Raw genomic sequence first — 26,197 nt, forward strand, 5'->3', positions numbered from 1 at the left:
CCTTCTTGTCTGACACAAAAAAAATTAACTCGTTGATTCTAATGTGTCTATCCAGGCCGAGCTGTCATCGTTCAAATCATGGTTCAACTTTACACATTTGAACTTGGCTGAAAGGAATAATCACCAAATATAATCTGCATATTTCCCTGTGCTGACACAAGGGGGCACTGTTGTTTGGTGTATGGGGTTAGCCTTCAGGTACAAGCAGGACTAAACCAGAACTGAGCCAGGACTAAATCAGGACTAAACGGACTAAACCAGGACTGAACCAGGACTAAACCAGGACTAAACCAAGAGTAAACCAGGACTTAAACAGTACTAAACCAGGACTAAACCAGGACTGAACCAGGACTAAATCAGGACTGAACCAGGATTACAACAAAACTAAAATTAAACTAAACCAGGAGTAAACCAGGATTTAAATAATACTAAACCAAGACTGAACAAGGACTGAACCAGGACTGGACCAGGATTAAACCAAAACTAAAACTAAAACTAAACCAGGACTAAAACAGTACTAAACCAAGACTAAAACTGTACTAAACCAGGTCTAACCCAGGACTAAACCAAAACTGATCCAGGATTAAACCAGAACTAAACTAGGAGAATACCAGGACTAAAACAGTGTTAAACCAGGACTAAACCAGGTCTAAACCAGGACTAAACCAGGACTAAACCAGGACTGAACCAGTATTAAAACAAACCTAAACCAAAACTAAACCAGGAGTAAACCAGGACTTAAACAAAACTAAACCAGGAATAAAACAGCACTTAAACCAGTTAGATTATTCCTTAATAAAAACAAACAACATTTTATTTCTGGTCATTTTTAAAATTTATTTTTTTACAAAAAAGTGTCACATTTTCCCGCCACATGCTGCAGGATTCACTCACCCGACGTTTAAAGAGGAGGTATTTTACTTCTGTGGGGCATAAACATATTTAAATCATCACGTTACCTTTTATTATTGTTTTAAAAATGCTATAGTCGCCCAAAAACAACATAGGAACATGCTTTATAACTTTCCCTTCTTTCATTTCTCCTCTTACTTTGCTCTCTGTGCTAAGTCGCACCCCTTCAGAGCACCATCACAACGCAAATCTCCGGGCACAGTCTTCCCCGCTACTGCACATCGCATCAGGTTTGTGAAGTCGTAGCGTACGGTTTTGTATCGTGTGTTTTTTGTATATTTTACAGTTAAACGTAAAGAAGGTTTAAATCGGACCCGGGAGAGATCTCTAGATTGCTCAAACATGCATGGATGACGTCTAAAACCTCTTCAGGCAAGTTTTTTGTTAATGTTACAACATGGTAGAAAGTAAAAAACAAAACAAAACTTTGCATAATACCCCCTCTTTAAAAACACACCTCTAATCAAAGCATTTTATACAGAAATACGACACTGTTTGGGTAAAGACAAACAAGGAAATACGTGAACTCAAAAATATTCTTTGGCTTAAAATGGCACACCTTCAGATCCCTTTTTCGACGACTACATACGATGCACTTCATGTTCACCCTAAACTAGGACTTAAACCAGGACTAAACCAGGACTAAAGAAGGACTAAACACGGACCGGACCGGGTCTTAAAGAAATGCTGAGGTCTGAAGCGCGATGCTCCTCCCGTGGCTTCATTGTGGTGATGTTGTTTACCGGTGATGTTTGGGGGTTTTTTTTGTTCGTTTACTTGCTGCGTGGCATTTTCTGGCTGGAGCGGCTCTGGACCACCCTCTTGAACAGCTCCTCTGAAAAAAATCAAATACAAAAATGGCAAAATCAGCAAGTATTTTCTCACGTTATAAAGGTTTCTTTCAGTTACTTTTGTTTAACATTTTGCTTTCTTGACCTGATCTGAGATAAACATGTTCGAACCAAACACAGCTTTTACTGATCCCGTGTAGTTCTAGGCGGATTTCTCGCTGTCCTCATGATCACTGAAACCCAACGAGGTGAGATCATTTTGTATTTCTTCAATTTTCCAACAATTTCACCAACAGTTGTCTCCTGAACACCGCTGCCCCGCAAAGGCAAAACACCTTAACTCGGCAAAGTGTGAAACTGAGAAAAATGACTTCAAAGTTTCATCCAGACAAAAGTAGAATAGGTAAGGTTCCCAAAATTTGACAAGTCGTTGCTATAATGAGGAAATATTTGCATGTCAAAAATGTTGAGCTCAAAATGGACCTTTTCCTGTTCTCTGCTTTTGTATCATGAGCCAAAAATAAGGAGTAAGACAAAAGGCAGAAACTGACATGATCATTATTTGCTTGATTTTCCCCAGACTTCCATCCATTAGAAGAAAAACACCTCACCAAGCTCGAGTCATCACGGTGTTTGTTTGAAATCATCTAGAAGAGCTTTGGGTTTCCTGTTTAGTGCTGCTCAGGATCGTGCAGCAACACTTAGACAGTTAAACAGTTTGACACACTTACTTTGCCGTATAATGTTTACAGAATGAATAAATACACCAAAGGAGGCGAGAGGTTGGATTTTAAAATAAAATATATTTAACTAAATCACGAACAAAACATATACTGTTGCTGCTTTTTGCCTTAGCACGACTCAGTGACAGAAACTGCCAAATAAGGGTCAAAGGGCAATTTTGAGCTCAAGATTTTTCACGATATTTATTCACATGAAAAAGGAGGTCTCAGATACCCCCAAAATGACATGAACTCATTTTTGACCAAATATGTTACGACGTTCTGCTTTTGTAGGTCAGACCAGCTTCTTGCTTATGTTGTTGTAGCCCGTTCCAGCCTTGTGCAGGTCTACAGTCTTGTCCCTGATGTCCTCTGACCGCTCTTTGGTCTTTCCCTTGTTGGAGAGTTTGGAGTCTGTCTTTTATACAGGTGACTAGTTAAAACAGGAGTCTAATTCAGGTGGCGAGTTGATTAGGAGAGTTTAACCGATCTGTGGGAGCCAGAACTCTTAAAGGTTCGTAGGGGATGAAATAGTTATTTCACACAATGAAATGCAAATTAATTAATATATTGTATTTTCTATAATGTGATTTTCTCAAGGAGCTGAGCCAAAAGGCAAAGCTCATGATTTATCAACCTACGTTCCTCCCCTCACCTCTGGTCATGAGCTTTGGCTTTGACCGAAAGGACAAGATCACAGATACAAGAGGTAGAAATGAGTTTCCTCCGCAGGGTGGCTGGGTGCTCCCTTAGAGACAGGGTGAGCAGCTCAGTCACACGGGAGGAGCTCGGAGTAGAGCCGCTGCTCCTCCACGTCGAGAGGAGCAGCTGAGGCTCGGGCATCTGCTCCAGTTGCCTCCTGGGCGTCTCCCTCGGGAGGTGTTCCGGGCATGTCCCACCAGGAGGAGGCCCCGGGGAAGACCCAGGACACACTGGAGGGACTATGTCTCTGGTCCAGCCTGGGAATGTCTTGGGGTCCCCTCGGAGGAGCTGGAGGAAGTGTTCGGGGTGAAGGAAGTCTGGGCCTCCCTGCTTAGACTGATGTCCCCGCGACCCAGCCCCAGATAAGAGGAAGAAAATTGATGGATGGATGGTGATTTTCTGGGTTTTCTTTTTGATAATCTATCTTTCAATGTTAAAATAAACCCACCATTAAAATTATAGACTCATGAGATGCTCATTTCTTTGTCAGTGGGAAAACCTACTAAATCAGCAAAGGATCAAATACTTTCCTTCACTGTATACTCAGGTTCAGCTGTGATTATAGTACGGTCTGTGTACCAGACACGTTAAGCCTGGATTTCAGAAAATAAGCATCATACTTAATGCATAAAAGAGGAACAAATTGTTGACGATGCTTCATTCCAAACAGTTGTCCATGTCACGTGTCTGTCCAGTGAAAAAGTTCACGTGTCTGTGCGTGTAACAAACAGATTTCTGAGCTCACCTTTACTGAGGCGTCTGGAGTCCAGCTGAAAGAGACGGGACACAGTTCAGTCAAGTGTGTGTTTATCAAGGTGAAATGGGGCAAAACAAACAACTTTAATTGAAGAAAGAGACTAATCTGTTTCTATTTCTGTTTTCAGACGGAGGAGAGTCTTACCCTGACGGAGGACAGGGACCTCAGAGCTGCAGAAGGACCGTCGGACTGTTCTCTCTCCACTTTAGGAGCTGACGACACAGAGACAGTCACGTAAATATGGGCAAATAATCAATACATAATAAGTAGTAGTAGTAGTAGTAGTAGTAGTAGTAGTAGTAGTAGTAGTAGTACTCACGTAGTGGTTTGATGACGCGGTTCACTGCGTGCACGACTCCGTTGGTCGCCATCAGATCTGCGTCCTGCACTGGGACTCTGTTCACGTACACTGTGTAGTTACGCTGAAACAACACGAACATGTCATCGGGTTTAGTCCTAGTTTAGTCCTGGTTTAGTCTTGGTTTAGTTCTGGTTTATCCCTGCTTTAGTTCTGGTTTAGTGCTGTTTTAGCCTTGGTGTAGTCCTGGTTGAGCCCTGGTGTGGACCTGGTTTAGTCCCGGTTTAGTCTTGGTTTAGTCCTAGCCCAGTCCTAGTTTAACCCTGGTCAAGTCCTTGTTTAGTACTGGTTTAGTCCTGGTTTAACCCTGGTTTAATCATGTTTTAGCCTAGTTTAGTCTTGCTTTAGCCCTGTTTCGCTCTGTTTTAGTCCTGTTTTAGTCTTGCTGTAGTCCTGGTTTAGCCCTGGTTTAGACCTGCTTTAGTCCTGGTTTAGTCCTAGCCCAGTCCTAGCCCAGGCCTAGGTTAGTCCTGGTTAAATCCTTGTGTTTTACCCCTAGTTTAGTCCTACTTTAGTCCTGTTTTTGCCCTGCTTTAGACTTTGTTTTGTTCCGGTTTAGACCTGTTTTAGTCCTGTTTTAGCCTTGGTGTAGTCCTGGTTTAGCCCTGGTTTAATCATGTTTTAGGTCTAGTTTAATCTGGCTTCAGTCCTGTTTTCACCCTGTTTTAGACTTTGTTTAGTTCTGGTTTAGACCTGTTTTAGACTTGGTTTAGTTCTGGTTTAGTCCTGGTTTAGTTCCACACTCACCACTCCCAGCTCCAGCTTGTCTCCCTGCAGCGGCTGGACCCTGGTGTGAGAGCTGACCCCTCCACTGACCAGCAGACCCTCCCCCAGGTGGAACTTCAGCAGCCTGGACAGCTCTGTACTGCTCCCTGTGGAGAGACACGATTTAGACCTGGTTTAGACCTAGTTTAGTCCTGGTTTAGTCCTAGTTTAGACCTGGTTTAATCCTGGTGAGGGTCCTACTTGTGACATTATACAGACAGAACTACTACAGTACACATTATTAGTTGTTATAATGTTTCCTCCTCATGAACAGACCTGGAGTTGTGTTTTGTTTCATTCACATGTTTGAGTAACTCTTTATTATTAGTCTGTCTACATCTCCACAACTCAAAATCCTCTGTTCCACCTAATGATGTCATGAAGTTTTACCCTTTTTACCCTTTGTTCAGTGGAATTAGGCAATTCCAGGAATTAATTTTTCCAAATAAGGGCTTGTTTACACAAGAATGCTTGCGGGTAAATGACAAAATATTTTTATCGGAAGTGCCTTTCGTTTAGATGGTGACGGCGTTTTTGGGGCTTAAAAACGCAAAAATCTGAAACCACCTCCAGAGTGGAAAAGTTGAATACACTCTGCCGTAGTGTTTCCGTCTACACTGCCCAAGACGCAGAACTCTGGTCAGATCTGCTCATGTTGTGTACACACAGTACACAGAAACAAACATGTCAGATCATTTCCATGCATCGGTTCTAATAAACTTACAGGAGGCATCCCAACAAATGTACAGAATATGCACAGATACAATTAGTGAACAGAGAAGGATCTGGCATGCAAACCCAACTGAATTCCACACACTTTTGCATCATCGTGTGTGCGCGGATTTCCTCCTGAAAACACTCCTCTAAACGCAGAATTAAAAGTGAAGAAGCTATGCCACTTTTGCATCTTTTGTTCAGACCATCATCATATAAACGTAGCTTAAATTAAAAACACAGTGGAGCACTTCCTGTACTACCACATGGCATCACAAGGTGGAACAGCGTGTTTTCTGTCTGAGAGAAGATCTCAGCCTAAATCTGCAGAGTTTGTGTGTTAAATATGAGAATGAAACAAAATATAACTCCAGATTTGCCCCGATGAAGGCCGAAGCACTGAAACACATCGGCGTGATTTTAACTTTATCTGCCATGTGGTATTAAAGGCTTTTAATTATTTTGTACTTTTTGAGAGCCTCAGCTTTTTCAATTTGTATTTGAGACTGGTCCTTACACTGAAGAGCACCAAAAGGACAATTTTGCACATTCTCTTTACATCCAAGTAGCACTCCTGCCCCCTAAAGTTTTGCACAACTCCAGGTCTGTTTGTGATGAGAAAGCAACATTTTACCATGGATCTTTAATAGTGGGCCTGTAACAATAGTCAATTAACCGCACAGTAATGTTTAATGAGCTGGATAACTTTTCTGGCTGCAATAATTTCTATTTGCATGCTTGTTTATTTTCCTCATCTCTCTCTCTCTACGAAAGAGTCTGAATGTCAAAAGGCTTCTATTGCTGATATACCTGACCTACCTAACAATGTTAGATACCAACATGTTAGATATTTATTCAAAATCCTTTGTGCCTGTGCAAAAAAGGCAATTGCACGTAAATGGCTTCAACCAGATCCACCTACACTAAAGACTGGTTAAAAATTATTGATGAAACTCATAAAATGGAACATCTGACATACATGCTAAGGCTTCAAGCTGATGTTTATTATGCAAGATGGGCTAAATGGGCAAAATATTGTAGTGAGGTTTGGTTAAGTTAGCGCTGCTCCAGCTATGTTCCAATAAAACAAAAACATTCCAGGGTAACATGTATGAGTGATGTGTGTACATATGTATATATGGATGTATATGCACATGTGTATATATTATATATGTATATTTTTCCATCTAAATGTATGTTAAATTCCTTGCCGACTGTGCCTGTTTTGTTATGGTATTGTTATTGTATAAAATACTTAATAAAAATTAAGTGACAAAAAAAACAAAAGGCTTCTATCTCTCTCTGACTCCTCTCGCCTCCTTAGAGTAATGACGCTTGAACCAACATGTCAGCATAGACCATGGGGCATAGTGTTTTTAGGATTATTCTAGGGTTATTTATCTATCATCACAGTGAATGCACACGCAGCTCGAGTCCAGAAAGCGCCACTGTCTAAGCTGTTAACATGAAGCCACAAAGCGCCGCCGTCAGAACCAAAACAGTTCATCACCGTGATGACGCCAAATCAACTGTAGTGAATGGGAGCATCAAATGCACAACAAGAAGAAATGGCTCAAACCCCAGCAGTCGACATACACTTATACCTGGTCGACACAACTTGCCTAGTCCTAGAGAAAACCCAAAATCCAGTGAAATCCCACAAGACACCAACATGACACCAGACAGGACAGCGGCTCTTTCTGCAGGAGACATGTGCAGCATGTAATGAAAATCCCTGTATTAAAAAGTGGACTAAGCGAGCAGCCAGTCTCTATATATAAACATGATTTTATAGGGGTGCCAAATTATTGCGTGAATTGCAATTAATTAATTACAGTCATATTTAGCGTGTTATGTTTTTTAATCGCGTTAATCTCATTTTTAATCTCTAAATTTACTGTTTCTGTACGCGAGTTGCTTTATTATAAAATCTGTTTCTATGTGTTGTACTGCACTGTGCAGTCCTGCTCCGCTCGCTCCTGCAAGGAATTGTAGCCTAATTTTCATTCCCGTTCTCGTCCGCATCTGTGCATAAACCTGCACATGTCTGATCTCTGAAAACATCACGACACAAACACAGAACAGACTCACCATCATCATCAACATCCCTCTGTCACAGAAAGAACATCTATATTCCACTGAGTCGTGTCCTTTAGTCCGACAGAAGCTGAACAGCATCAGCGCAAAAGAACTGTTTTTTTTTTTTTTCCTTTTCTCCACTTAGTTTATGCAAATGAGCCATGCAGTTTTAAGTTTAGTTTGTGTGAGACTTGAGCAAAGATGCATTAAACACATTATAATGTCAAACGGGCTGATGTGGCTCTAGAGTGTTTATGGTTTATATGTTGTAAAGTTGAGTTTATATATGCAGATTAGTAACAGTAATAATAATAATGATACTTATATGAAAACGTTAATGAGTGTGAAAATAATGTAATAATGAATTCAAATGAAAATACCTGAAGTTGAGGCTTTTCAGCAATTTTTAGGTGAGATTTAAAAAGAGATGAATTAGATTAAGTAATTACAGATCATAATTAATTAATCTCTAAATTTTTTTAATCACTTGACAGCACTACCTGAAATCCCACAAAATACCGACACGACACCAGACAGGACAGCGGCTCTTTCTGCAGGAGACATGTGCGGCGCGTAATGATAATCCCTGTGTTAAAAAGTGGACTAAGCGAGGAGCCAGTCTCTATATATAAATATGATTTTCTGACGGACAAAATAGTGGAATAGGATCCTGTGTCGCGGATTAATACAAACACTTCAAGACCAAAATGCCGAGACTCACAGCAGCAGCCACAGAGAGAGAGAAGAGCCACAATACTCCATTGTCAATGACTAAAATAACTTTTTACACAGACAAATTTTTTAACAAGTCCTTTCTGTCAGCCAGACTACATTAGGCTATTCTTATGTTAACAAGTCTATTTTATTTAGGTCTATTGTTTTTGGTTTTGTCTTGCAGTTTCTGTGTTAAATGTTCTTTAGAAAGTAAAGTTTATTGATCTTTGAAAGGGTGTATTTGCATTTTTATTCATTACATTAGTTGAAAATAGTCTCAAAATGTCAGTATTATCGTTCATCGCAATCATTTCTTGGTCACTTAATCGTCCAGCAAAATCTGTTATCGTTACAGGCCTATTTAATAGACAAAACATCAGGTATTTTAGTTGCTATGCGTGAAAACTGCAAACAACGTTCAGTTTTCTGGCTCGGGAACTACATGATGTGTGTACTTTTCATGCTCTTCTCCCACATTTTATAACATCTCTTGGTCTCGCGTTCGCAATCATCCAAACACGGCATAAATGAAAAACCACTTTGTCGGACAGATTATAAACTAAAGGACATACTCTCGTCCCTCGGTCATGGTTCTAATAAACAGCGCTCAGCTCGGAGCTCCATCTACGGCGGAGACTGTTGATAAATAATAAAGAGTGTTTGGCTCCAGTCCAATGAAGCTCATCGAAGCCGCGGAAATAAGAGCGAATTTGGATCATGAAGAGTCGATCGAGCCGGGAGAGTCTCCATTTCCACTCAAGATTTGGTCATTTTTGTGTACACACCATGATCTACAGTAGGATGTGTTGATGTTTTTAGAGTGAGTGTGATCAGAAGCATCAACACAACAGAAGAAGTAACTCAAGTGTTAGTACTTGTAGTTTTTGTGGTGTTTTGTTATTTCATTTTGGATACAGGGTCTATAGATGCAACAAGAATCTCAGACTTCCGGTCATTGCGCAATTCATACTGGGAAGGATTTTACGAAAAAGTGAGCATCAAACCGTGATGTTTGATTTCCCAGTGGGATGCGTCTGTTAACAAAGTCGATCTTTTCAAGTCTTTTGAACCATATCACTTTTGTTTCTGGTTCTGATATTGTCATATTTTAGTTTTGGGATTCGGACATCGTAATTGTGTGGTTGTTGGATCCTAACAGAGGAAAACGACTTGAGAAATTTGTTTGCGAACTTCATAAATGCAAAAGGGAATCAGATGTGTGTGACTCAAACCTCTATTCAAACTGTTTCTCTTCCCAACGGAATTGAAAAATAGTGAAAGGTGAAGGCGATGGGCAGGACTGATCCACAGGAAGGACCAAAAAGGAAACCTTTGACTGCCTAAGAAATCATCCCAAGTTTGCAGTGAACATTTTGTATGTGGAGCGTCAACAAAGTAAAATCCCGTTTGTTAATCGAGAGGTTCAGAAGACAAACAGACTGAGCTGCACTTTCTTGTTCTTGTGGTTTTACAGCAACATCACGTCTTGGTCTCTTTGCAGTGGAAGGTGTTTCTTGGTGAACAGTTGGTGCCTTTCGCTTTGGCGTTGACTTTTTAAATTCGTAACCAAGATTGAGCGAGGGATCGGGATTTTACTTTGTTATTGCTCCACATACAAAATGTTCTCTGCAAACTCGGGATGATTTAGGGAGTCAAAGGTTTTCTTTTTGGTGCTTCCTGTGGATCAGTCCTGCCCATCACCTTCACCTTTCACTATTTTTCAATTCTGTTGGGAAACAGTTTGAATGGAGGTTTACAGTCACACACATCTAATTCCCTTTTGCATTTATTGAGTTCGCAAACAAATTTCTCGAGCCGTTTTCCGCTGTTAGGATCCAACAAACACACAATTAACAATGTTCGAATCCCAAAACTAAAATATGACAATATCAGAACCAGAAACAAAAACGATATGGTTCAAAAGACTTGAAAAGATCGACTTTGTTAATAGACACATCCCACTGGGAAAACAGACATGGCGGTTTGATGCTCACTTTTTCAGAAAATCCTTCCCAGTATGAATTGCGCAATGACCGGATGTCCGAGATTCTTGATGCGTGTATTCTAATCACAAACCAGAAAGACATTTGGAAAGATGCGATGACAACTTCTCAACTCTTCAAAGTTCTGTGTATAGGGAAGGCTTGCGGACACAGAAATTACGTGTCTGGACGTAAATTGTTTACGATACAGTGATATGGTGATTCAATATGGTGCCTCGTCTCTGCATGTACCCAGTGAAGTTGTGTGTCAGTGGGGAAATGATAAAAACTGAGGTGTGGTTGTAATTGTTGATGAGCCAAATATAATGGAACGCTACAATGACATTTAGATGAAGAAAACTGGGACATTTTCTCATTTTTCCTAGATTTTGTCAGATTTACTACCGTAAACAGACCTCGACGGAAGTTGTCATCTCATGTTTCCAAACGTCTTCCTGGTTTGTGACGTAAACGTGAATAGAGTCTATTGTAAATAAGACCTGCTCTCTGATTGGTCTTTCCCTTCTGACTCCTACTCTCTAATTGGTCCCTCCCTCCTGCTCTCTGATTGGCCCCTCCCTTCTGACTCCTGCTCTCTGATTGGCCCCTCCCTCCTGCTCTCTGATTGGTCTTTCCCTTCTGACTCCTGCTCTCTGATTGGCCCCTCCCTTCTGACTCCTGCTCTCTGATTGGCCCCTCCCTTCTGACTCCTGCTCTCTGATTGGCCCCTCCCTCCTCCCTCCTGCTCTGATTGGCCCCTCCCTTCTGACTCCTGCTCTCTGATTGGTCCCTCCCTCCTGCTCTCTGATTGGTCCCTCCCTTCTGACTCCTGCTCTCTGATTGGCCCCTCCCTTCTGACTCCTGCTCTCTGATTGGCCCCTCCCTTCTACTACTGCTCTCTGATTGGCCCCTCCATCCTGATTCCTGCTCTCTGATTGGTCCCTCCCTCCTGCTCTCTGATTGGCCCCTCCCTTCTGACTCCTGCTCTCTGATTGGCCCCTCCCTTCTGACTCCTGCTCTGTGATTGGCCCCTCCCTTCTGACTCCTGCTCTCTGATTGGCCCCTCCCTTCTCCCTCCTGCTCTCTGATTGGCCCCTCCCTTCTGACTCCTGCTCTCTGATTGGCCCCTCCCTCCTCCCTCCTGCTCTCTGATTGGCCCCTCCCTTCTGATTCCTGCTCTCTGATTGGTCCCTCCATCCTGATTCCTGCTCTCTGATTGGTCTCCCTCCTGCTCTCTGATTGGTCCCTCCCTCCTGATTCCTGCTCTCTGATTGGTCCCTCCCTCCTGACTCCTGCTCTCTGATTGGCCCCTCCCTCCGGACTCCTGCTCTCTGATTGGTCCCTCCCTCCTGACTCCTGCTCTCTCTGATTGGCCCCTTCCTCCGGACTCCTGCTCTCTGATTGGTCACTCACTCATGAGTCGGGTCCTCTCGGCCGTGGGGATGGAGTTGAAGGCGTCGTTGGTGGGAGCGAAGAAGGTGAGCGCCCCCTGTTGGTTCAGCAGCTCAGTCATGCCGGCAGTCTGCAGCGCCCCCACCAGCATACTGAAGGAAACACACACACACGGACAAACACAAGATTTACAAACAAAGCTCTGGGTTCGACGAGGATTAAACGGCTTTACAGTAGACCTGGTTTACTGGTTACTTAGATCGAGTTTGTTCATTTGCTGTTTTTAACGTCATACCGAGGGGTTTTTACCAACTAAGAAGTTTAGGTTCCTGGTTAAGTCCTGGATATGGTTTAGTTTAGTCCTTATCCAGTCCTGGTTTATTCCTGGTTTAAGTCCTGGTTTAAGTCATGTTTTAGGTCTAGTTTAGTCCTTCTTCAGTCCTGGTTTAATCCTTATTCAGTCCTGGTTTAAGTCCTGGTTTATGTCTAGTTTAGTCCTTATCCAATCCTGGTTTAAATCCTGTTTTAGGTCTAGTTTAGTCCTTATTCAGTCCTGGTTTATTCCAGGTTTAAGTTGTGGTTTAAGTCCTGGCTCAAGTCCTGGTTTAGGTCTGGTTCAGTCCTTTTTCAGTCCTGGTTTAAATCATGGTTTTGGTCTATGTTAGCCCTTATTCAGTCCTGGTTTAGTCCAGATTCAGTCCTGGAGTAATCCTCATTTAAGTCCTGGTTTAGGTCTAGTTTAGTCTTTATTCAGTCCTGGTTTAAATCCTGGTTTTGGTCTAGTTTAGTCCTTATCCAGTCCTAGATTATGTCCTGGTTAAGGTCTATTTTAGCCCTTATTCAGTCCTGGTTTAGTTTTGGTGTAATCCTGGTTTAAATCCTGTTTTAGGTCTAGTATAGTCCTGGTTTAGTCTTTGTTTAGTCCTGGTTTAGTCCTGGGTTAAGTTCTGGTTTATGTCCTTATCCAGTCCTGGTTTAGTCCTGGTTTTGGTCTATCTTAGTCCTTATTCAGTCCTGGATTAAGTCCTGTTTTAGACCTAGTTTAGTCTTTATTCAGTCCTGGTTTAGTCCTGGTTTATTCCTGGTTTAGTCCTTGTTTAGTCCTGATTTAGTCCTGTTTTAGTCCTTGTTTAATCCTGATTTGGTCCTGGTTTAGTCCTGGTTTTGGTCTATCTTAGTCCTTATTCAGTCCTGGATTAAGTCCTGTTTTAGACCTAGTTTAGTCTTTATTCAGTCCTGGTTTAGTCCTGGTTTATTCCTGGTTTAGTCCTTGTTTAGTCCTGATTTAGTCCTGGTTTAGTCCTTGTTTAATCCTGATTTAGTCCTGGTTTAGTCCTGATTTAGTCCTGGTTTAGTCCTTGTTTAATCCTGATTTAGTCCTGGTTTAGTCCTGATTTAGTCCTGGTTTAGTCCTGGTTTAGTCCTTGTTTAGTCCTGGTTTAGTCCTTGTTTAATCCTGGTTTAGTCCTGGTTTAGTCCTTGTATAGTCCTGCTTTAGACCTAGTTTAGTCCTGGTTTAGTCCTGGTTTAGTCCTTGTATAGTCCTGCTTTAGACCTAGTTTAGTCCTGGTTTAGACCTGGTTTAGTCCTTGTTTAGTCCTGGTTTAGTCCTTGTTTAATCCTGATTTAGTCCTGGTTTAGTCCTGGTTTAGTCCTGATTTAGTCCTGGTTTAGTCCTTGTATAGTCCTGCTTTAGACCTAGTTTAGTCCTGGTTTAGTCCAGGTATAAATCCCGGTTTCTTGGCCCCACGGTTGTCGTAGTTTTTTTCGGTTAATGTCTTTCCCAGATCGTCTGTAATCTTTTCACAGCGGCTCCATTTCACTCTATTTCATTTTTTATTTCACTTCACTGTCAAAAATAATACTTAAGGGATTTGTCGATAAAAGAGCTGCGAACGGTGCGGAGATTCTGAAGCATTTGGAGGAAAGCGCAGACGTTTCCACACAGGAGCGCTTGTCTTGGCCCTGAACTAAACCATAATAACGGGATAGGATGGGCCCGCGTGTAATAAAAAGTCTGTATTTATTTCATGTTTATAATAACACTGTTGGAGCAGAGAAATGTTCACTTCACATGGACGTGTACGCCGCAGTTTGGGATTTCAAACAGGACTAAACAAGGTCTGATGCAGGACTATATCTGGACTAAACCAATATTAAACAAGCACTAAATCAAGACTAAACCAGGTTTAAACCAGGGCTGAAGCAGGACTAAACCAGGCCTCAATCAGTAATAAACAAAGGCCAGAGCAGGACTAAACCAGGTCTAAAACAGGGCTGAAGCAGGACTAAATCAGGTCTAAAACAGGGCTGAAGCAGGACTAAACCAGGTCTAAAACAGGGCTGAAGCAGGACTAAATCAGGTCTAAAACAGGGCTGAAGCAGGACTAAATCAGGTCTAAACCAATACTAAACAAAGGCTGAAGAAGGACTAAACCTGGTCTATAATTGGGCTGAAGCAGGACTAAACCAACTCTAAACCAAGACTAAACAAGCACTGAAGGAGGACTAAACCAGGTCTAAACAAGGGCTGAAGCAGGACTAAACCAGATCTAAAACAAGGCTGAAGCAGGACAAAACCAGATCTAAAATAGGGCTGAAGCAGACTAAACCAGATCTAAAATAGGGCTGAAGCGGGACTAAATCGTGTCCAAAATAGGGCAAAAACAGGATCAAACCAGGTCTAAAACAGGGCTGAAGCAGGACTAAATGAGGTCTAAACTAATACTAAACAAGGACTGAAGCAGGACTAAACCAGGTCTAAAACAGGGCTGAAGCAGGACTAAAAGAGGTCTAAACCAATACTAAACAAGGACTGAAGCAGGACTAAACCAGGTCCGAAATAGGGCTGAAGCAGGACTAAACCGGGTCTAAACTAGGAGTAAAAAACAAAACTAAACCAGAACTAAAGTACTAAACCAGGACTAAACGGGGGCTGAATCAGCATGAGTAAAGTAGGGCTAAACAAGGTCTACACCAGGACTAAAAACAGTGCTAAATGAGGACTAGAGTAGGACTAAACAAGGACTGAAGCAGGACTAAAAACCAAAAACTGCTTTGTGGAGCTTTTTATCAAAAACATGAACTACACTGGACTAAAAGTAGATCTAACCATCACTGAAGCAGGACTAAACCAGGTCTAAATCAGTAATAAACAAAGGCCAAAGCAGGACTAAACTAAGTCTAAAACAGGACTGAAGCAGGACTAAACCAGGTCTAAAACAGGGCTGAAGCAGGACTAAACCAGGTCTAAAACAATACTAAACAAAGGCTGAAGAAGGACTAAACCTGGTCTATAATTGGGCTGAAGCAGGACTAAACCAACTCTAAACCAAGACTAAACAAGCACTGAAGGAGGACTAAACCAGGTCTAAACAAGGGCTGAAGCAGGACTAAACCAGATCTAAAACAAGGCTGAAGTAGGACTAAACCAGATCTAAAACAAGGCTGAAGCAGGACAAAACCAGATCTAAAATAGGGCTGAAGCGGGACTAAATCGTGTCCAAAATGGGGCAAAAACAGGATCAAACCAGGTCTAAAACAGGGTTGAAGCAGGACTAAAAGAGGTCTAAACTAATACTAAACAAGGACTGAAGCAGGACTAAACCAGATCTAAAACAAGGCTGAAGCAGGACTAAAAGAGGTCTAAACCAATACTAAACAAGGACTGAAGCAGGACTAAACCAGGTCTAAAACAGGGCTGAAGCAGGACTAAATAAGGTCTAAACTAATACTAAACAAGGACTGAAGCAGGACTAAACCAGGTCTAAAACAGGGCTGAAGCAGGACTAAATGAGGTCTAAACCAATACTAAACAAGGACTGAAGCAGGACTAAACCAGGTCTAAAACAGGGCTGAAGCAGGACTAAACCGGGTCTAAACTAGGAGTAAAAAACAAAACTAAACCAGAACTAAAGTACTAAACCAGGACTAAACGGGGGCTGAATCAGCATGAGTAAAGTAGGGCTAAACAAGGTCTACACCAGGACTAAAAACAGTGCTAAATGAGGACTAGAGTAGGACTAAACAAGGACTGAAGCAGGACTAAAAACCAAAACTGCTTTGTGCAGCTTTTTATCAAAAACATGAACTACACTGGACTAAAAGTAGATCTAACCATCACTGAAGCAGGACTAAACCAGGACTAAACTGGGACTAAAGAGGTCTAAAGAGTGAGCAAAACCATTACAGGAGTCCACCTACCACACAGGCCAGGCAAAACCATTACAGGAGTCCACATACCACACAGGCCAGGCAAAACTAGAAGTCCACCTATCACAAAGCTCAGGCAAAACCATTACAGGAGTCCACCTACCACAGCCCAGGCAAAACCATTACAGGAGTCCACCTACCACAGCCCAGGCAAAACCATTACAGGAGTCCACCTACCACAGCCCAGGCAAAACCATTACAGGAGTCCACCTACCACAGCCCAGGCAAAACCATTACAGGAGTCCACATACCACACAGCCCAGGCAAAACCATTACAGGAGTCCACAAAGCTCAGGCAAAACCATTACAGGAGTCCACATACCACACAGCCCAGGCAAAACCATTTCAAGGGACCACCTATCACACAGCCCAGGCAAAACCATAACACGAGTCCACCTACCACCAGCCCAGGCTAAACCAGGAGTCCAGCCACCACAAAGCCCAGGCAAAACCATTCCACCCACTACATAGCGGAGGCAAAACCATTACAGGAATCCACATACTACACAGTCCAGGCAAACCCAGGAGTCTACCTATCACAAAGCCCAGGCAAAACCATTACAGGAGTGCACCCACCACGTGACCCTGCCTCTGTCCTTACAGCGGAGGGACGTCCACACACAAACATCCCGTGTGATGGAAACTGTGAGAGGCGAGCGCAGAGACAGATGAGCGCTCCAGGCACAGCACCGCGCGGGGAGAGGAAGCGTATGGGGCTCTACGGAGAAACACGCTGCGGTGATAAACACGAGCGGATACGGCCTCCTCGCAGTAAAACACGTGCACCACACGGACGGCCGAGTGAGGTCACACGGCGCCCCCTACTGAGCCGCACGTAATAATTATAATAATAATGCCTTAAACTTGTAATGAGCTTTACAGGATGTAGTCATTATTCAATCACTCCACACTCGGCGGTGGTAGGATATTATTGTAGTCGCAGGCGCCCTGGGGCAGACTGAAGGAAGTGAGGCTGCCAATCTGTGACCATCAGCCCCTCCCACCATCACAAACACTCACACCAACACTCACACACCACTTTCAGTTTATGTTTAGGATGAGACGACAGAACTTGGGCCAAGTGGGAATCGATCCTCCAACACTTTTCATTTTCTGTATCTTCAAAAATAAGACAGTGCCTAGTCCTTATTTTGTACAGAGTTTTGCATTTAGAATTAAATATGCTCCAATCAAGTCCACGAAAACTAACTAAACTTAAGTGGGAAACAGAAAACTTGTGTTAGGCCTGGTTAAGTCCTGGGTTTAATGCTGGTTTAGTCTGGGTTTTCTCTAAAATTTGTTCTGGTTTAGTCTTTGTTTAGTTCTGATTTGGTCCTTGTTTAATCTTTGTTTTGTCATTGTTTGGTTCTGGATTAGTTCTCGTTTGGTCCTGGTTTGGTCCCGGTTTGGTCATTGTTTGGTTCTTGTTTGGTCCTGGTTTAGACCTGGTTTGGTCTTTGTTTAGTCCTGATTCAGTCCTTACTTAGTCCTTGTTTAATTCTGGTTCAGTAATTGTTTAGTCTTTGTTTAGTCCTGTTTTGGTCCTTGTTTAGTCCTGGTTTAGACCTGGTTTGGTCTTGGTTTGGTCCTGGTTTGGTCCTGGTTTAGTCCTGGTTTAGTCCCTGTTTAGTCTTTGTTTGGTCCTGGTTTTGTCTTGGTTTTTGTCCTGGTTTAGTCCTTGTTTAGTCTTTGTTTGGTCCTGGTTTTGTCTTGGTTTAGTTCTTGTTTGCTCCTGGCTTGGCCCTTGTTTAGTCTTTGTTTAGTTCTGGTTTAGTCCTTGTTTAGTCTTTGTTTAGTCCTGTTCTAGTCCCATTTTAGTCCTGTTTTAGTCCTGGTTTAGACCTGGTTTAGTCTTAGTTTGGTCCTGGTTTAGTCCTGTTATAGTCCGTGTTTAGTCCTGGTTCAGTCCTTGTTGAGTCCTGGTTTAGTTCTTGTTTACTCCAGGCTTGGTCCTGGTTTAGTCCTGGTTTAGTCCTGGTTTAGTCCTGGTTCAGTCCTTGTTGAGTCCTGTTTAGTTCTTGTTTACTCCAGGCTTGGTCCTGGTTTAGTAGTCCTGGTTTAGTCTTTGTTTAGTCCTGGTTTAGTCCTGTGTACCCTTCGTACCTGAATTTGTCGTCGGCCTTGAGCACGTCCATGATGGTGCCTGCAGGGGGCGACAGCAGTTTGTCCACAGTGAACATGGAGCCGTAACGTCCCATTTTGTCATGTGCGGCGATGCAGGCGTTTTCGATGCACAGGTTCTACACGGGACACAGCAGAGGTATGGTTAATGTGATGCTAACTGTAGGCATGGCTCTGTCTGAAGCTCTGTTATGCAAGTTAGACTTTAATCTGAGATAAACCATGAAAAACTTGAAAATATGCTGTCCAGTTTGTATTTTTTCTTGTATTTTCAGACAATCCTGAAGGTCCTATAAAGCGCAAAGTTGACTTTTGTGAGTTTTAACCCATGTTATAATGTTGTTACCTCCTCAAAAACAAACCTGGAGTTGTCAAGATGTGTGTCCGCTCAGTTTAATTTCTCTCCATCAACTAGGTTAGGAATCGGAAAACACTACAGTTTGCAAAAACCCCGGAAGTGCAAGTTCGGGCACCAGTCAATCAGCGAAGAGACATACATTCTGTGTTGTCAACAATTCCTGAGATTGAGGATTTAAAGCCGGAATAAAGAGAATGTTTGGTGAATTTTATCAAGGGGAAAGACGTTATTGTCCTTCTTCCTACAGGATTTGGGAAAAGCTTAATATACCAGTTAGCCCCGTTAGCGGCGCATTACAAACATCACAACCACATAGCAGTGATTAGTTAAATGAAAAAAGTACCTGCCTACTGTTGAGAGAACGAATCCTAATGCTGCGAGGTCAGACGGTTTCTATGAAGTGAAACCGGCTGATGAATCAGGTTAGGTGGAATCCATGGCAAAGGAGAAATTCAATTTGTCAACTGGACAAAAGTTTATTTCGATCGAAAGCGTTTCTCAGCTCATTCAAGCTGCTTCTTCAGTTCTGGTCAGACACTGGTGGACACTTCCGTATATCTGCCTGCAGGGAGGAGATAACTTTACTGAAACTACCCTGAAACTAACACACACACTTGTTTACAGTTTCTGGCTACATCCACACGACAACGCTCCTGGATTTTTTTTTTTTGGGGGGGGGGGGGTTGAAAAAAATTTGCATCCACACATGTGTTGGATCAATAAATATTCACGTCCACACGACAACGGAGCACTAAGTGAAAACGATGTAATACCTATGCCACACCTGTATGTGGTGCTGTAAACAGGAAACAGCCAGAGCCACTGGACACACAACACTACAAAGAGCACATGCGCATAAAGTCTTTCCTTTTTTTTATTATTTTATTCAGTATGTTCAAATACACATAGTCACATTCATAAAGTCTTTCCGGTTTGCTTGTCCACACGACAATGCAACACCGGCGTTCTCAGATTTCCCCACTCTGAAACACGTTTTCAAAAACACCATTTTCACCCACACGAAACACCGGCTCCATGTGGACGAAAGACCAAACCGAATAAAAACTTCACAGTTTGTACTGAGTGTGGGGTCATATTAGCAGAATCATTCAGGCCCAAAATGAGGGTTTTCTACACCTCTGGTCCTGACCGGCTACTTCTATTGTTCTTTTTGTTTTAGGTTTTAAGATGGACTTGTAGATGTCTGAGGCCTCCATTTCTGTTCAAGGTTGGATTGTCTTTCCTAACAAAAACAGCCTCTTTAACTCTCCTCTCAAACTGATTCTTTTCTGTGGCTCAGATCTGTTCCCACTGTCCTTAAAAAAGTGGCCCGTGGCTTTTAGGTGGAGATGCACATTAGACTGAGGTCCACTGCTGCTCTCTCTTTGACCTAAATAAACATTTGTCCAGTTGGCGAATTGAATTTCTCCTTTACTTGGTGTTGTGTTTTGTTTCATTCACACATTTGAGTCATCTATGTTCTGTAAGCTCTGTCCGTGCACCTTGTGATGTCATGCAGTGGTAGTTTTCAAGCTCACAGCTCCTTTTACCATAAATTCAGCAGAGTTTGTGAATTCCGGGGCTGTAATGATCCAGCACAGTCGAGCACTTCCTGTATTACCACATGCCATCACCAGGTGGAACAGAGTGTTTCCTGTCTGAGAGAAAAACTAAAACCGCTGAACATTCCCCCATAGAGATACACGTTGAACACCCCACCGTGATGTCATCGCGAAGTATTAATAAAGGATTGTACTGTTTCCGTGGAGACGCCCTCTGTCTTCAATCCCTCTTTAATAAACGTGATAAATACCGGCCCACACACATCAAATGAAAAGTTTCCCAAGCAGAGGAAATACTCCCCCGCTCCAATAAGCCTCTGGTCCTCCACGGTCGGGTCTAGACTAAGTCCTGGTCTGAGCCTGGATCTCACCAGGACTTCAAGTGGTTTTGGGACGACTGAGGTCTGGAATGACTTAAGTACAGTGGAAAATGTGATCAAACTACAAACCGCAAGACCGCCTCTGAACCAGAACAAGAACTGATCTGGAACTGGGCCAGGACTAGACCCAAACTGGACCAAGAGTGAACCACTACAATTCTACACAAAGCGTCATCATAGAACGAGGACTGAAACAGGACTAAATCAGGACTACAGCAGGACTAAACCAGGACTAAACCAGGACTAATCAGGACAGGACTAAATCAGGACTGAACCAGGACTAAAACAGGACTAAATTAAGTTTAAACCTGGACTAAACCAGGACTAAATTAGGTCTAAACCAGGACTAAACCAGGACTAAATTAAGTTTAAACCTGGACTAAACCAGGACTAAATTAGGTCTAAACCAGGACTAAACCAGTACTGAATCAGGACTTAACCAGGACTGAATCAGGACTGAACCAGGACTAAATCAGACCTAAATCAGGACTGAACCAGGACTGAACCAGGACTACAACCAGGACTAAATCAGGACTGAACCAGGACTGAACCAGGACTACACCAGGACTAAATCAGGACTGAACCAGGACTAAAACAGGACTAAATTAAGTTTAAACCTGGACTAAACCAGGACTAAATAGGACTAAACCAGGACTAAACCAGGACTAAATAAACAGGACTAAACAGGACTAAACCAGACTAAAAGGACTAAACAGGACTAAACCAGGACTAAACAGGACTAAACCAGACTAAATTAGGTCTAAACCAGGACTAAAACTAGGACTAAATAAGGACTTTAAACCTGGACTAAACCAGGACTAAATTAGGTCTAAACCAGGACTAAACCAGTACTGAATCAGGACTTAACCAGGACTGAATCAGGACTGAACCAGGACTAAATCAGGACTTAACCAGGACTAAATCAGGACTGAACCAGGACTACACCAGGACTAAATCAGGACTAAATCGGGACTAAACAGGACTACACCAGGACTACACCAGGACTAAGTCAGGACTAAATCAGGACTGAACCAGGACTGAACAAGGACTAACCTAGGACTACACCAGGACAAAAAAAACAAAAAAACATAATTTAACATATTAAAGCAGTTGGTTTAAATCTAAATGTTGGATTCAGTCAGTGTTAGTGCAGCCTCTGCAGCCCAGGGAAGGAATTCTGGAGGTTCTGACCTTTCACAGTAAAACCGCCAGTGTTCAAAAGATCAGACTCTGCACTTCTAGTTTAGATACAAATCCAAACTGTGTTATTATTATTTGTGAAATTTGGCGCAAAACTTCAGATGCATGATATTTAAAGCATATAAGTCCACAGGAAGTAGAGTCACTATCACAAAACTTCACCTTGACCTGTGCGCTGTGTGGATGTAAACAAACAGAACTCGCCTTTTTAGGTTGTGTCATTATTTTTTGGAGGACAATTCTATGGATGAGCTCCTGCAGTTTAAATGTACAGCTTTACGAGAGGTGAGTAATAAAGTCACTTCATTATTTTTGCTATTTACTGAGTTTGTGTGTTTGTCTGTGTCCGTCACTCCTCTGACCCTGACGCTCTGTTTTATTGACTGTAGCGCTGTTGATGTTTAGTGGTTATGATCTGACAGAGCAGCTCAGAATCACACAAACACGAGGAGCAGCGGCTTCAAAATCGCACACGAAGACACAAAGTCAGATCACACCTCCCCAAAGTCACGCAGCCAAAATCGGGCAAATTCTCCTACAGTGTGTGACGGGCTTTTGGTTACATCCACACGACAACACTCCTGATTTTATTTTATTTTTTACGGGTTGAAAAAAATTTGCATCTACACGTCGGACCAATAAATATTCACGTCCAGATGACGCTGTGGCACTGTTAACAATGATAATAATATTTAATAATGCATGTCTCAGCACAGTTTTTTTAACTTTAAGGTCATTTTGCCAATTTTAGATGTATCCCAGAAATATCACCTTTTTGTTTTGCAAAAGTTAAAGCATAAGTTTTTGTGTTTAGCCACGAGATTTTATTAGAATAACTTGGTCTCCAATCCAACAGTTTAATTACTCGTGTGTAATCTTTGTCATTGATCCGAGTGGGTAATCTGCGGTGTGTGTCTCGGTTGCTAGGCGACAGGGGTTATACGTTGCCATTGCGACATACCGTCACTCCGACATTGACGTGTTATTGTCGTAGTAGTGGCATTTCCATTTTTTATCAAACGTCCCTACACTCCGACATTTTTTTTTTTCCCTTTTGTCGGAGTGTCGGCACTTAAAGGTTGTATGGAGGATTTTTTTTTGTTTCAAGTTGTCAATTGTTGTCAATGATAGATTATAGAGATGCAGTAGCCTTGTAATTATGATGACCAAAAAAAAGAGAATAAAAATTCATCAACTCTGGACGTGGTGGGGCTAAACATTTGCCAATAGATAACGACACTGCCTCGTTATCTGTGAGCTGACAGGCTGTCAATCAAACTCCCTACGTTTCTAGTAGCCGCCGCCGGTACGTGGTTTACGTACGTCTGTCACGCAGTCCACAGACGCAAGTCGCACAGACGCTGTTTACTCCACCAACGCAACAGTTCTTAGCGGCTTTTTTTGACCTATATCTTCCTCACAGTTCGCACAAAGTTTGTTGCAATGGTGACAAGAATCCAGGAGCAGTTAGCCACAAAAGAAAGTCCGTTTTTGAGGTCGCTGAAAGAAGAAGACAAGGGGAAAAGCAGCGAAGCCAAACTAAGGTGATTCTTGAAGATTCATTCCAGCGATGGCGCGACTGAAGCAGACGCAGGGTCTAAAGACTGACGCACTGGTCCACAAATTACTCCTGGACAGGAAACTTCTGCTTATTATGAAAACGTACTTTATTTCCAAGAGTTAGACAAACGTTTTTCAGGACACGAAAGCGATATCCTATGTCTGAAAACGTAATTTTCAAGGCAAAGAAAGAGTCCGCTTGCTGCTGCGTGTTGTAGTTAGTTCATTCGCACTGAATCTCCGCGCAACCTTCTCTGCTCCCCTTTCCTGCTCCTGTCCCCGCTGCCCGTTCCGCTCTTCCCCCTGCTCCTCACTTCTCCGTCACTGCGCAACAAAATGTCCGCACACCCCCTCCCCCGCCTCCTCACTTCTCCGTCTTGCCTAACCAACACTGTAGTTAGTTGTTTACAAGTCATGTGCAGCGGCTGTAAACAAACCTGTTTCTGGCGTAAGGAGGAGGAGGGAGGAGGCGAGAGGAGGCGTTTCTACGTAGGAGCTGTGGGGGAGGGGGGTGGTTTCACACATGCGCAACATTTGAAAAAGGACAAACAGTCGCTGGATTTCTCGTTCCTTGGAAAATCCTCTATACAACCTTTAAGCCTTTTTTTCAACATCCCTCCATTCCGACACATCTTGTTCTGTCCCGGTACAGCTCTAGTGCTGAATGCGGCCGCCTCTGGTACCATTAGAGCACCTCTCCTGCCATTAGAGCTTTACGCACTCTGCTCTGTTGGCACGAGAGGGGGCCGCATACGCCTGACCTCCCTGCAGGTGAGAGCGCGGTGGAGGTGCCAGGGTAAGGAGTGCGTAAAAGTCCACATCTTTAAGTGCGCGCACAAGGAGGAGGAGCTCTGCATCCGCCTCTTTGTCAAATTTTATGAGTTTATAAAGGACCCACGTATTTCTGGGTCTCATATGATGTGGACTTTTACGCACTCGTTAACCTGGCACCTCCACCGCACTCTCACCTGCAGGGAGGTCAGGCATATGCCGCCTCTCGTGCCAACAGAGCAGAGTGCGTAAAGCTCTGCGCGCTCTAATGGCACAGAGCACGCCAAATAACAATTACACGTATCAATAAAGATTATTATTCACCTCTAAGCTGTGGAGACACTGGCGCTCTTGTCTGTATACGTTATAACATGCACTGTATTTAAGTTTTTATACTATGAATATCATGTTTTAAAAAATTGAATTGGCGTAAATGGCGTGAACAGTTTGGCTTGACATAGTGGATCCAAGATTAGTCCTAGTTTAGTCCTGGAGTAGTCCTGGTTCATCTGTGTAGAAATGACAGCATCAAAGTGCCGGAATGGCAGCATCAAAGTGTCGGAATGGCTGCATTAATGTGTCGGAATGGCGGTGCATTAAAGTGTCGGAATGGTGGCATCAAAGTGTCGGAATGGCGGCATTAAAGTGTCGGAATGGTGGCATCAAAGTGTCGGAATGGCGGCATCAATATGTGTCGGAATGGCGGCATCAAAGTGTCAGAATGGCTGCATTAATGTGTCGGAATGGCGGCATTAAAGTGTCGGAATGTAAAGTGTCGGAATGGTGGCATCAAAGTGTCGGAATGGCGGCATCAATAAGTGTCGGAATGGTGGCATCAAAGTGTCGGAATGGCGGCATCAAAGTGTCGGAATGGCGCATTAAAGTGTCGGAATGGCGGCATTAAAGTGTCGGAATGGCGGCATCAATAAGTGTCGGAATGGCGGCATTAATGTGTCGGAATGGCAGCATCAAAGTGTCGGAATGGCTGCATTAATGTGTCGGAATGGCGGCATTAAAGTGTCGGAATGGTCGGCATCAAAGTGTCGGAATGGTGGCATCAAAGTGTCGGAATGGTGGCATCAAAGTGTCGGAATGGCGGCATCAATAAGTGTCGGAATGGTGGCATCAAAGTGTCGGAATGGCGGTGTCATCGGATCAAGTGTCGGAATGGCATCAATGTCGAAAGTGTCAGAATGGATTCATCAAAGTGTCGGAATGGCGGCATCAAAGTGGCATCAAAAGTGTCGGAATGGCGGCATCAAAGTGTCGGAATGGCGGCAGGCATCAAAAGTGTCGGAATGGTGGCATCAAAGTGTCAATGGCATCAAGTGTCGGAATGGCGGCATCAAAGTGTCGGAATGGTGGCATCAAAGTGTCGGAATGGCGGCATCAAAGTGGCGGAATGGGGACATGTCGGGGTGGAGGGTTGTCGGAATAGGGGTTGCCGCCCGGCGACAGGAGCAGCTCCATAGGCTGCACCTGTCATATTTCGGCAACGGTCTTGTGGTTCGCAGAGGCCAGTTCGAGGGCTGCAGACTTTTATTTGTTGCATGGGAGGATCCTGGCGATGACGGGGTCGCGACGTCATCGTTTTCTAAATATTGTGGTTTGCTTGACTACACGACAGATTTCTCCACTCTGGAACCTGTTCTCAAAAAAAAAAAAATGCCGTTTTCGCCCACCCAAAACTCCGGCTCCGTGTGGACAAAAGACCAAAACGAACTTCACCGTTTCGACCGTAAAACGTTGTCGTGTGAACAGGTTTTTAGTGTCTGTTGTCTGCGTCGGCTCACAATCAGCTGCAGTGCACGTGTAATTAGATCACCATATTCCAAACTCCAGGCCAACACTGTGTTCATCACCGGTGATATTTCCCAGCCCCAAATGTAGAATCATTATTTACTCCTAATCCAGGCTGACCAGAGTTTCCAAAATGAAAAACCGAGACACACCCGAGTTGAGAAGGTCAGTATGAATGCAACAATGAAAAGACAACGAGGAATTGTCCAGGCTCAAGTCACTCATGGGTCATAATGTGAAGATCTTCTGTCGGAGTATTTTTATTTTTGCATTATGGTCATTTTTAAGCACGATTTTCTGTATTTTAGCTCAACAAATTACAATATATTCCCCTCTATTGTTGAC

The 26,197-nt window shown here is 43.1% G+C and overlaps 1 protein-coding gene across 2 annotated transcripts in view; it reads right to left on the reverse strand.

The window, feature by feature from the left end:
* Nucleotides 1–811: 811 nt before the first annotated feature.
* The window catches only part of tgfbi (transforming growth factor, beta-induced), a 124,616-nt gene continuing 99,230 nt past the window's right edge, over nucleotides 812–26,197 (reverse strand). For both annotated transcript variants that reach the window (XM_055160113.1, XM_055160112.1), the window contains exons 13-19: nucleotides 18,204–18,340; nucleotides 11,910–12,040; nucleotides 4,990–5,114; nucleotides 4,204–4,306; nucleotides 4,029–4,096; nucleotides 3,873–3,897; nucleotides 812–1,747 (exon numbers count right to left, since the gene is read on the reverse strand). In XM_055160113.1, the coding sequence (XP_055016088.1) occupies nucleotides 1,686–1,747; nucleotides 3,873–3,897; nucleotides 4,029–4,096; nucleotides 4,204–4,306; nucleotides 4,990–5,114; nucleotides 11,910–12,040; nucleotides 18,204–18,340 (651 nt within the window). In that variant the 3' untranslated portion in view covers nucleotides 812–1,685. The remainder of the gene's footprint in view (nucleotides 1,748–3,872; nucleotides 3,898–4,028; nucleotides 4,097–4,203; nucleotides 4,307–4,989; nucleotides 5,115–11,909; nucleotides 12,041–18,203; nucleotides 18,341–26,197) is intronic.

Source organism: Boleophthalmus pectinirostris, unplaced genomic scaffold (genome assembly GCF_026225935.1).
Source record: "Boleophthalmus pectinirostris isolate CB_2022bp ecotype Guang Dong unplaced genomic scaffold, ASM2622593v1 HiC_scaffold_3, whole genome shotgun sequence".
In the NCBI taxonomy this organism is placed as follows: domain Eukaryota; kingdom Metazoa; phylum Chordata; class Actinopteri; order Gobiiformes; family Gobiidae; genus Boleophthalmus; species Boleophthalmus pectinirostris.